This window comes from Myotis daubentonii, chromosome 17, assembly GCF_963259705.1.
Source record: "Myotis daubentonii chromosome 17, mMyoDau2.1, whole genome shotgun sequence".
In the NCBI taxonomy this organism is placed as follows: Eukaryota; Metazoa; Chordata; class Mammalia; order Chiroptera; family Vespertilionidae; genus Myotis; species Myotis daubentonii.
Window position 1 is genome coordinate 27221316 of NC_081856.1, and position 12997 is coordinate 27234312.

At 37.8% G+C, this 12997-nt stretch overlaps 1 protein-coding gene across 10 annotated transcripts in view; it reads right to left on the minus strand.

The window, feature by feature from the left end:
• Positions 1–12997, minus strand: part of TBC1D31 (TBC1 domain family member 31) — a 48454-nt gene that overhangs the window by 21903 nt on the left and 13554 nt on the right. For 6 of the 10 annotated variants that reach the window (XM_059671787.1, XM_059671786.1, XM_059671785.1 and 3 more), the window contains exons 3-6: positions 10134–10249; positions 6507–6685; positions 3527–3678; positions 2051–2210 (exon numbers count right to left, since the gene is read on the minus strand). In XM_059671787.1, coding sequence (XP_059527770.1) covers positions 2051–2210; positions 3527–3678; positions 6507–6685; positions 10134–10249 — 607 coding nt within the window. The remainder of the gene's footprint in view (positions 1–2050; positions 2211–3526; positions 3679–6506; positions 6686–10133; positions 10250–12997) is intronic. The other 4 variants (XM_059671793.1, XM_059671791.1, XM_059671789.1 and 1 more) reach the window with 1 other exon arrangement.

Here is a 12997-nt window from a genome sequence, read left to right on the forward strand (position 1 = left end):
AAGCTAACATCCATCCTGCTGCTCCCGCACCTGTGACTCTCAGTGAGGATCCCCAGGTCGACGTGCTTTCAGCTGCTATAACTAACATTTGGGGAACGTAGAAAGTTTCTGAGTTGCAAGAATAGTGGAGAGGTAAGAGGAGAACTAGTCTTTTAAAGGTAAATAAAATTTTAACTCATATTTTGCAAAATTAAAAACATACTAGAAATGAGTAAGCAACTATGGAAGACCACAGTCTGGAGGTGGTTGGAAGCAGTTTGAAGGTGACGATCTAAACAGCATGTCCTCTGCTGGTCAGGTCGTAGGAAACCCCCTCATTCACAGCTGATGCAACCTCTCCAGAGGGCACCCATCACATTTACAGAACATACACCCGATACCACTATTTCAATTCTGGGATTTTGTCCTACAGACAGGCTGTGTGGATGTTGCGTGCAAAAAGGTATTCAGTGAAGTATTATTTGTAAAAGAAAAGAACTAAAAAAAAAAGGTGAAGTGCCCACTAATAAGACCGGTTAAAAAATTGTGGAACACTATAAAATATGAAGTTCTGCAGTGATAAAGAATTATCTTCAAGATAAATTAAGTGAAGAAAAGCAAGGTGCACAGCTATAGAAAAAGTGGGGAAAACGAAAGACTAACAACAGTGGGTATGGAGAGTCAATAACTGGGCAACTGGGAGAGAGAGAGGAGTAAGAGATTTCACTGTCTGCCTATATATATATTTATGTTTACAACCATGTGACTGTATTACCTATTAAAAAACTTAAGGGTGAAGCTGGATAGAGAGGGGAAGTGGGGAGAAAACAGGGGGCATCTGTAATACTGTCAACAATAACAAAAATTTTAAAAATTGAAGATAGATATAATAAACATATATACACAATACATATACATACACACACACATCATGGGCATATACAAAAATTTGTTAAAGTGTAAGACCCAAAATAATCAATTTAAAACAAAAAGAGTTAATGGAAGTTACAAAATAGTGACAGGAATGTAAAGTACAGCATAGGAGGTATATAGCCAATAATATTCTAATAGCCATCTATGGTGCCCGTTGGGTACTGGAAATATCAGGGGGAATGCTTTGTAAAGCATATGGTTGTCTAACCATTATGCTATATAACTGAAACTAATACAACATAATATTGAATGGAAACTGTAATTCAAAATTTTTAATAATTTTTTTTAAAAGTTAAGGTCAGACTATACTCAACTAGTAAAAAGAAAAAAGATGTGTGTTGGGGGTGGGGTGGGAAAAGCACTCTGTATACTAAGGCAAGATGCAAAGAAACATGTTTCATAGGATTGAGGTGAGCAATTATGGGAGATAAAACACTGTTCAACAAAGTGAGAACATTGTAGCTCTAGTCTCACCTTTAATCATTACAATCAACAGGAGTATTGATAGGTCATTTAAGTTTCTATGCTTTAGTGTCATAATCTGTAGAATGGTGAGAATACTTCCTTGCCCATGCTCGAAGAATTTAAGGTTCAAATAAAAAATAACACGTGCCGAAACCGGTTTGGCTCAGTGGATGGAGCATCGGCCTGCGGACTGGAGGGTCCCGGGTTCGATTCCGGTCAAGGGCATGTACCTGGGTTGCGGGCACATCCCCCAGTGGAGGGTGTGCGGGGGGCAGCTGATCGATGTTTCTCTCTCACCGATGTTTCTGGCTCTCTGTCTCTCTCCCTTCCTCTCTGTAAAAAATCAATAAAATATATTTAAAAAATAAATAAATAAATAAAATAACACGTGAAAGCATCCTGTAGACTATGAAGTAGGGCATGAAATTAAAATACACTGATCTTAGGAAAAATAAATGAAAAGCTACCCTTTAGAAAAAGAGTACATTGCCAGTAACATACGAAACCTAAGATTAAAAAATTCTTTTTCAATTTTAGACTCTTCTCAACAATGGATTAGCAATTTCAAGTCCTTGTAACAATCAGGGCACAAGTTAGATGAGAGGGCGATCACAGTTCAGAAACTGGTATGACCCTTCTCGACATGGAGAATGTCCTGGGTTATGTTACCCACCTGGTTGGAACCAGCATCAAAACTGTCAGGAAGAAACTCCAGGTGGCGAATGGCTCGAACTTTAGTAGGCATCTGGATAATTCTAAATAGCTGTTTTGCTTCTAAGCACCACAAATGAAGATGGTTTGATTTGCCTCCAGCGGCCAGGACTCGGCCATCTCTAGATAATAAGAAGGCGAGAAAGTAAGACAAGCTGAACTGTTCACAGTGGCACTGTCCCATATGACCCAAATGATGATGGGAAGGTTCTGTACCCACGCCGCCCAATATGGTCACTACGAGCCACCTGTGACTGAGAACTTCCATGTGGCTAGTGCCTCTAAGGAAATTAATTCTTAATCTTATTAATTTACATGGCCCCATGCACCCAGTGACAACCATTGGGAAAGCTCATGTTTACAGCACACATATTATTTTTACCTATTGTGCTAAGAAACCAGCTTAACAAATATTTGTTTGATGACTTAATTGGGGGTTTTGGAGTAACATTTAGATTTTATCTCATACTCGCAAGTCAGTTTCCACTATCCCACTTTCTACATTTCACATATGACTATACAGAATTGGTACAGCATTGCTATATGAAAAACCAAAACCCCCAAACGTTTTCCTGCTCAAACAAAGCTACTTTATGTTTATAAAGTACAAAAAGAATGAGCTGTATTGATTTGCAAGGTTGCTGCTCATTCATTCACCGGGCTTATAAAGTGTCCACTATCAGCCAGGTCTCATGCCAGATGCCAGGGACACAGGAGTGAACAGACATGTAAGACCCTAATCTTAGGGGATTTTCAGTTTAGACGAGGGATGGGGAACCTTTTTCTGCCAAGGGCCATTTGGATATTTATAACATCATTCATGGGCCATACAAAATTATCAACTTAAAATGAGCCTGCTATATTTGGTCAAACATTTCATTAACTCACCCCTAATGCCTTGGCAGGGACAGACCAAATGATTTCGAAGGCCTTACATGGCCCGCGGGCTGGACATTCCCCACCCCTGGTCTAGAGGAAGGCAAGCAAACAAATAAATGAGCCTGATCTCAGCTGAGCAATTCTGTAAAGAACCATGCAGTGAGTGGCGTGCAGAGCTGGGGAAGGAGGAGAGCTGCGCCTGACTATAGTCATTCAAAAAGTGCCCTTATCCTTTAAAAATACACATTGAAATATTAATGGCTGAAATGATATGCTTGGGCTTTGCTTTAAGACAATGCAGTAGAGAAGCAGTAGGTGGAGTTATAGATTTAAAAAAAAGTGCCTATTAGCTGATGATGATTATAGCTAATGAAAGTATTGTAATTAGGACTCCATGTACTTTCATATTTTTATGTATATTGGAAATTTTCCACAATAAAGTAAAACAAGTTCTACAGGCTATATCTAAGTTTGAAGTAAGATACTGAATGGAAATTTATAAAACTTTACTGAAAGTTAAATTTCTTAAAAATTCTCAGTGTCTTAAAATGCACATTACCTGGTCACAGCAAACACTTTGTATAGTATGCTAGAGCTTTCGGGTGGAGCTGGCAATTGATATTTGCAAAAAAGTGTATCACATTCCCAGGCGAAGATGGAATTATCTTTAAAGCAGCTGAGGATGGTATTACTTAATGGGAGAAAGAAAACCTAAAGATGGAGGAAAAAAGTCATTGTCATATAAGGATCATATAGCCCTCCTTAAATTTAAAATTATACAATTAGCCAAACATTCTTTTTAAAAATTATTTTTTTCTGGAACAAGAGAAAAATACATTCACAATATATGAAAGGGGCTAATACTGATATTTCACATACTATTATAAACTAAAAAGAAAAGGTAAAATCCTTTAAATTAAAAAATAGGTGACTATAATGACTAGGCAATTCATAAAATACTAAGTAACAATTTAAAAATATTTAACCTTAGTAAAGATTCAAATGAAAATAACAGGATACCATTTTATGTGAATCAAATTTACTTAAAAATAATACCCACATATATGTATACACAACTATACATATACTCACATGTGTATTATATTTACAAACTATATACTTATATAAGCACTACATTAAATACTAACTACTGATAAATGTTAAAGGTAATAAATGGTGAAAGCATTGGAAAAGGCCATGGTCACACACTGCTGCTGGTGGTCAAAACTGGTTAAAAATACTGTACAGCAAATCTCAACAGCCTTAAAAATACATATCTCTTCTGAACTAGTCAATCTGTTTCTAAGAGTTAATCCTTTGGTGGGGGGGAATCAGCAAAGTGCTTTAAGATAAATGTTTGTTGAGCATTACTTATAAAAAATGTAAAAAAGTGGAAAACAAATACATGATCATATTATTTTAGAGATTCAATTTATTTAATGGACAAGTAAGACTAAAATTGATGGCAAAGTTGAAAATATAATTTTACTAATTTCTCATGCGTTTCAATGGCCTCAAATGTAATTTTGTGTGTCATCTCTGTAAAACACATGAAAAGAGGGAAGGAAGGAAGGAAAGTAAGGAAAGAAAATGGAAGAAACCAATGCATTAAGGACAAAATATTCCTGCCCAACCTCTCAAAATAAATCCCCTCAAATGGCTTGAGACATTTCACATGGTGTGAACCTTGGTTACATCTCCAGCTATTTATTCTTTGATTCCAATCTAGAAGAGCCTCCTTAACTATATAGGTTATTATAACACTTTATATTTGAACACATTTTGTCATTGTTTCTACAGCTGTGTGTTTAAAGCTTTATTATTATTTTTAAATATATGACTGTTTCTGTGTTAGAAAAAGAGGAATAGGACTCAATGAGGCAGCAGAGCACCTTTAAGAAGTCGTGGCCTCTCATTCCAATCCCTGGTTTGTTTGTCACACACTTTTGCAATGTTACCAGTGTCAGAAGGAAGCCTGTTTCTCTTGGATTGCTGCATTCTTTGGAGGTGAAGTTTTCAGTGTCTTTTAACAGTGGATTGGAGTGTCTCTTGAGTATTTAGAACAGTGATGGTGAACCTATGACACATGTGTCAGAGGTTACACGCAAACTCATTTTTTTGGTTGATTTTTCTTTGTTAAATGGCATTTAAATATATAAAATAAATATCAAAAATATAAGTCTTTGTTTTACTATGGCTGCAAATATCAAAAAATTTCTATACGTGACACGACACCAGAGTTAAGTTAGGGTTTTCAAAATGCTGGCACGCCGAGCTCAAAAGGTTCGCCATCACTGATTTAGAATCTGGATACGGCTACTGTCACAGTCATGACAGAAAGCAAGCCAGAATGACTGTCCAGAGGAAAATCAAACACCAAAACTACGGTGGCTTTCCCCAGTGTTACAAAAAATAGTGGGTTAATAAGGCTCTTTCTGAAATACTTCTGCAACCTTGACTCCAATTTGTGTTACTGTCACCCAGCTTATTATATACAGACAGTTAAGAAGTAATTCTAATAGTAATATTATACAAGAATTTCAGGGAATTGTAAGCCATAATTTTCTCAACAAAAATTGCAGGCTATTGTCATAAACTCTGTTTTTCTCATATACATATAATAGTATCTTTTTCCAATAATAAACAGTGCTAAAAAACACACGATAATACACATATACATAATAATGCACTATGGAAAATACTGGTTAAATAAAAAAGCCTACTCGGGATTGATGTTAACAAGACGTAATAAAAATGATGACTCAACTACTGCCCCTGCCTGATCCAGCTCCTCACTCTTTTTTTGTCTTTGGCTCACTTTGTCAAAGACAACCTCTGGGAGATCTCTTGCCAAAAGATTCAGGAAGGCATTTATAGTATAAGGGCCATATAAAAAGAATCTGTAACGAATATAGTGTACTCTATAATGGATGCATTAAAAGATGGTTTCAAAACCAATGTCAAAAAATGTGACACTATATAAATTCATACAATACGTAAAAACAAGTGACAAGATTTTTATTATAATTAGCAACATTTTTCTAGAAAAGTAATAAATTTATTCCTACTGAGAGAAGCAAAAGTTTAAAAGTTAATGAGCATCAGCTGCTATTTTAGGGGAATAGCTGTGATAAATTATTGCCTACATGATTATTCATTACTAGATCTGTGATTTTAATTGCCAGAGTTTAATGATTATAAAATTGTTCCTAACGAATCATGCCACTATTTAGATAGTGTCATCTCTTGACAAGCATAAAAACCAATCAGCTAAATAAAAACTATCAGCTTGCTAAAATTGAAGTTATATACTATAATAATAATTTTTTTAAATAAGAAAAAAAGCTCAGTAAGTAATAAGCTGTAGCCATAGGCAACATCTTCAATTCTATAGGCCACTTTGCTTTGCTTGTTGTTGAGTTACGAAAACACTGGTATGTGGGACAAATGCATCATTATTCTTAAATCATCTATAAATACTGTTGGCCAAGAAACTAGCCTGAGAAACACAATAGACCAAGATGTTCCCCCTCACTGACCTTTTGTATACCCACAGACTGGAGAATATTCAGCTTTCTTTTTCTCTGAAAGGTATCCAAGTCCCAGAGCTGTGCTGTATCAGAAGAAGTAGTGATGGCGTACTTTCCTGATGCATGCACAGAGATTGAAAACACCGATGATTCATGTCCTCTCATCCAGCTAACCAACTCCTTGGTGACTGTGGTAAAAAGTAAAATGGTTATACAGATAAAACACTATATATCATCCAAAAACTAATCCAACTGATGACTAGGTATTATGAGGCACCTCCATTAATCTCTACAAACATGGAAACCTGTATCTCGTTAATAAAACCCATTATAGGACATGTTAGTAACATGTATATGTATCATGGAGGCATGGGGATGAGGCCAAAAGGGTTTAGGAAAAGCCTTCAGTGTGCTAGGGAGCTCAGGCTTTCTCTTGTGAGGAATATTCTCATGATAGAGAGTGCTAACCTGAGCTGTGTTTTAGGAAGAGCATTTTGAGGCACCTAGTGGCTCTATTGGAAAGAGTAAGAGATTAGACAAAACGACTAATTTATTTGCTGCTGTAACCACCCAGGAAGGAGATAAGGAGAGTCTACACTAAGAATGTGGTGATACAGAAAGGACAAATTCAAGAGCTATGAAGGAGAAAAATCAAAGGACTTTGTGATCAAATGGATGTCAAATGGATGAAAGAGGAGTTAAGACTCCAGTGGTCCTGGTTTAGTTATGTAAACAGATGGTGATACTTCTAACTAACCTGAGAAATACATAAGGAGGAACAGATTTAGCAGTGTGGGGAGAAGAGATAATGAATTTGATTTGCAAAACTGATTTTGAGGCACATGTGTGTGCACATGTGCATGCGTGTGTGACATACAAGCAGAGAAAACAGCCAAAAACTGTTCATGATAATTATTAGAGGGTAGTAAAATCATAAGTGATCTTTATTTACTCTTTACATTTTTGTGTCTCCAAGTTTTCTATGGTAAGCATCTTTTAATCAGCCTTTTTTTCCCTCCAGAAAGATGGATATGAGGAAAATAGAAAGCAAGATGAAAGCCTGAGGGGGGAGGGGGAGGGGGACAATGGGGACAAAAAAGGGGACATTTGTAATACTTTCAACAATAAAGATTTTTTAAAAAATGTAAATCTGGGAAACATTAAGGCACAAAAGTATGTCAAAACTAAAGACAGCGGAACAGATAAACCCTTAGGGAGAGAACAGTGGTTTCTGAGCTCCAGTCTAAAAAGTCTGGCATTAATGGTCAATTTTTCACTAATCTTCAGTGAAATGAGAAAAATAAGAAGAATGACTTTTTCAGAAAGCTAAATTTAAAGTACTACTTTTTAATCTAGTATTATATCCTTCTAAGTTTCTTTTTGTTAAAAAAAAACAAACCTTTGTTTTATGAAGTTATGATTTTTCTAATGTCAATTAGCAAAACTAAAAGTTGACAACCTATGTGGGTTCTTCTACTTTTTGTTTTTAATTGAGTCAAAAATCCAAAGTCTAGGAGCTGCTACTAGTATAAGAAGCCAGGGGAGAGACTACTATAGAAGCTGTCAGAAAGGCAGGAGAAAAACCAAAGACAGTATGAAAACTAAGACTCGTAAAGTCATCCAAAGTGTTGAATGCCACTGAGAAGTAGAATGAGAGTTTAAAGAGGATTTAAACAATAAGAAGTTACTCATGACCTTGGAGATAGAAGTCTCAGTAGCATGGAGTTGGGGGAGCAAGAATCAGAATCCACTGATGGACGCTTCAAAGATGCAGGACTTGGTAGTGAAGACAGAGGGCGGTAGTTGGAGAGGTGAAGACAGTATTTAACAAAGGGGCCTCATGGGGGAGGGAGGGTATTAATAAGACAGAAGAAACTATAAAAAGATGGAACTAAGACAGAAGAACAGAGTGGAATATAAGGAAAGCAATCGCACAGAAGCATAAAGACTTAGTTTTTCAGAATTTCTGTGACAGCAGTGTTGGTCATACCAAAAATTGGGAACAGTTTAAAGTCCATCAATAGGTAATAGGTTAAATAATTCTGGTTGTGCAAATATCAACAGAGTAGATAGAATATTTGGTAATGATGTCAAATATACATATGAATTTTTGAGGTAAGAAAATGATTGCACAAAACAATATAGATAGATGATCATGTTTGTTAGAATGTAGAAAAGGTAGATGCATGAAAACAGACTTGGAAAGATAGGTCACATTACGAAATCCCTATGTTTCTGGGCATCACTGAAGACCGCTGCTTTTTCTCTAGCACAGTGGTTCTCAACCTTCTGGCCCTTTAAATACAGTTCCTCATGCTGTGACCCAACCATAAAATTATTTTCGTTGCTACTTCATAACTGTAATGTTGCTACTGTTATGAATTGTAATGTAAATATCTGATATGCAGGATGGTCTTAGGCGACCCCTAAAGGGGTCGCGACCCACAGGTTGAGAACCGCTGCTCTAGCACATGTAGCAGGGATGAAGAACAGGGACCCTGCAGCTAGACTACCAGATTGGGAAGCCTGGCTCTTCCACTTAGAAACTGTGGCGCCTGGGCCAAGTTACTTCTGTGCCTCATTTCCTCATTTGCAAAATGGGGATAAGAAGTATTCATCTTCGTGGGTTATTATGATGATTAAAATTAATTAACATGTATCAAGTCATAGAACAAAGAGTAAACACTGAGTGTCAGCTAGCACTATTATTACTATTATTATTATTATAGTTTATATATTGTTTTAAACATAACACATCAATTACTTTAATAACAAGAAAAAATACAGTTGAAATACCTTTTTTTCTTAGTAAGAATAAGAGGTTCAGTTTATAGAACTCTACACTCTATAAAAAATGTTGTATAAAATACATAGGTTATATTTAAAAAGTATTATTCTGTCCTGTGTATCTGGAATTTGGCCTTCGAAGTGAGGTATAGTCTTTATCCAGGCTCTGGGCAGGCACCCTCTAAACCCCTGGGACTTCCCCAGCCATAGGAATGTCTTTGTTATGCAGACAACAGCTGATAGTTTATGCTAAGGAGAGAACCTCAAAGTGGAGGTCGGCCATACCAGAAAGACCAACCATGTGAGTGATTAGAAGGTTGGGACTTTGGGCCACATATCAGCCTGACCTACATAGAGAGGATGAAAACCGAGTTCACCCCAGAGGGCAATAACCCAATCAATCATGCCTACACAATGAAGCCTTAATATAAACTCTGGACATCAAAGCTTGGGTGAATTTCTTGGTTTGGCAATATTTATTGGGGATGGCCACACATAGAAGCTGAGAGTGTAATGTGCCCTGGAGGACAATGGAACCTTCTCAGATTCCACCCTATGTATCTTTCATTGGCTGGGTCTAATTTCTATCCTTTTGCTACATTAAAACTATAATCATAAGCACAGTGCTTTCCTGAGTTCTGTGAATCATCCTAGTGAATTATCAAGCCAGAGGGTACTTGTGGGAAACCCTGAGTACACAGCCAGCTGATCTGACGAGAGGATGGTCCTGGAGCCCTTGAACTTGTGGCTAGTGAGGGATGGCTTTTGGGGACTGCTCCCACAGACCCCTTGCAGGACTCCAGTCTATATTTCACCCTGCTTCAAAAGACGAATAGGAGGACTTCTTACCTGTATCGAAACATTTAATAGAATAATCAGCTAACGCCACAAGGAATTCAGACTTCCTATGAAGATTAAAGGCCAGAGCTGTGCAAGCTTGTGCTGTTCGCTGAACAAGATTAAACCTATTAAGAGATGACTGCATTAGTATCAGAAATTCTTCCAATAACCATCAATTTTATGTTGGAGGAGTCCTTAGAGATGAAGAAAATGAAACCCAGGCCAAAAATAGATTAAGAAGAGAGCTAAATGCCATGGAAAGGAGTCTGGCTCTTACTTACAGAGTGGGAAGCCAGCAGAATCATGATCAGGCATGTCTTTTAGAAAGATGATCCTGGCAGCAATGGCACATGGACTGAGGGACAAGGAAGAAGTGCTCACTGAGAAAGCCGCTACAGAAAATCTCAACCAGAGTTATGAGTATAAAGTGAAAGAACAAGCAAAAGAGGTGTCAGAAGTCAAGTGGAGAGAGGCTCAGTGACTCCCTAACATGGTGACGAGGGAGAAAGCAGGGATTCTTCACGCGTACATGAAGATGAGAAGATATCTCATAAGGTTATCGTGATGATTAACTATACAATGACTAAATGAAATAATACGTTAAGTGCTTAGCAGAGTACTTGGCACAAAGCTAGAGTTTAATCTACAAAAAAATACATTTTTCAAACTTGGGCAAAAGATGAACAAGTTTGGGGACAGGAAAAATAAGTTGGATTTTAAACATGTGGAAATTAAACCACTGGGTTGATTAGGCCCTTGCAAAACATTTAGAGCTGCTTTGTCCAAAAGAAATATAATGCAGGCCACATGTACAATTTAAATTTTTCTAGGTGCCACATTAAAAAAGTTAAAAGAAACAAATTCATCTTAATATATTTTACTTAATTTAATATGTTAAAATATTTCAACAATTAATTAAAAATTAATGAGATATTTTACATTCTTTTTTTTTCATCCTAAGTCTTAGGATGAAAACCTAAACCACTGAAAGGTGGCTAGTCCAAATTAAGATGTGTTGTAAGTGTAAAATATGCACTGGGATGAAAAAAAAGACTGAAACCCAGGCCAAAAATAGATTAAGAAGAGAGCTAAATGCCATGGAAAGGAGTCTGGTTTTTACTTACAGAGTGGGAAGCCAGCAGAATCATGATCAGGCATGTCTTTTAGAAAGATGATTCTGGCAGCAATGGCACATGGACCGAGGGACAAGGAAGAAGTGCTCACTGAGAAAGAGAATCTCAACCAGAGTTATGAGTATAAAGTGAAAGAACAAGCAAAAGAGGTGTCAGAAGTCAAGTGGAGAGAGGCTCAGTGACCCCCTAACATGGCCTTTCAGGGGCTCAAGAGCTCCATGCGGCCAGTGGCTGCATGGCAGCCGGTCTGGAAGCTACCCAGTGGTGGCAGAAGCAGATCTGAGTTACCAGCATTCACATGGCAGCTAAGTGAACCCGGAGGCTTGGGGGTGGTGAGATTATCAAAGAGGAACCTGGAATGTGGAAGGAAGCAGGCCAAGGCCAGATCCCAAAGTAGCACGACAATAAAGGGAAGAAGAGTCAGCAAAACACAGAAAAAAATAAAGAGATAGAAAAATCAGGAAAAGGTTGTACCCTGCAGCATAAGAAAAAACATTTCAGGGAGGAGGGAAGACAAGAGCATTTAATAAAAGAAAAATTGTAGAAACTACTGGATTAGGCAATTAGGAAGGTTGTGAGGAAGCGCAGCGTAGTGGATTTTAGAATCAGGCCAGATCTCAGCTCTGCCACTTACTCCTCTGCTCTGCTGTAAATATTTAGAGAGAACAGGGACGTGGACAAAATAAAAGAGAGGACCTCATGACCCAGGGGTGGCTAGAGAAGACAGAGACTAGCCCTGGAAGAAATCAGGATCACCTACTTTTATGAATAAAGTGGCAAAGAGGTACAGACGGCTGAACTCTCAGATATATTTGAGGCTGCCGTTGGGGAGGAAGGGAAGCTTGAAGGCAGCAGTCAAAATAAGAGTAGGGTCCAACACAAGGAAACTGACAAAGGTTTGAAAGCCTCAGAAGCTGCTCTACGCTGTTTGGCTCAGGGGATAGAGTGTCGGCCTGTGGACTGAAGGGTCCCAGGTTCGATACCGGTGAAGGGTACGTGCCTCAATACCCTGTGACCTGCCATGGAGGAGGCAACCAATCAATGTGTCAGACACATTGATGTTTCTCTCTCTCTGTCTCTCCCCCTACCTTCCACTCTCTCTAAAAATCAATGAAAAAATATCCTCCATTGAAGATTAGCAACAACAACAACAAAAACAATACTCAGAAGAGGGTGGGAGAAGTAAATAACAAGAGAAGCAAATGAAATATTCATTATTCTGTAATGCAGCCAAGCAACAATTATTTTTATTTCATTTAGCAGTGGGAGCAAAGGAGAGACAGTTGTATTGATTTAAGTCCGGGCATTGGCAGGGTAGGTTAGGCAAGAGTAAAGGGTGGGAGAACTGTAACCATTGCATTTTTGGTAATGAGGAGAAACATGAATAACAGACTTCTATCTAGTAAGCCACAGATAAATAAATCACATACGACCTCTTCTTTTCTTGAACTTTTTACAAATAAGTTACTGAGATCATGTTCCCTACAAACAAGGAAATTCTCCTGTGTGATCACAATACAACCATCAAAATCAGAAAACTACATTTATATGTTACCACCATCTAATCCTCAGACCCCATTCAATTTGCCAGTTTTCCCCGTAATGTTCTTTACAACAAAAGGACCAGTTCAGATTCATGCCCTTACTTGTCATGAGTCTAGCCTCCCTCTGTCTGGAATAGTTCTTCAGTCTTTCCACAACTGTCATGGCCTTGACCCCTGTGAAGATTACAGGCCAGTC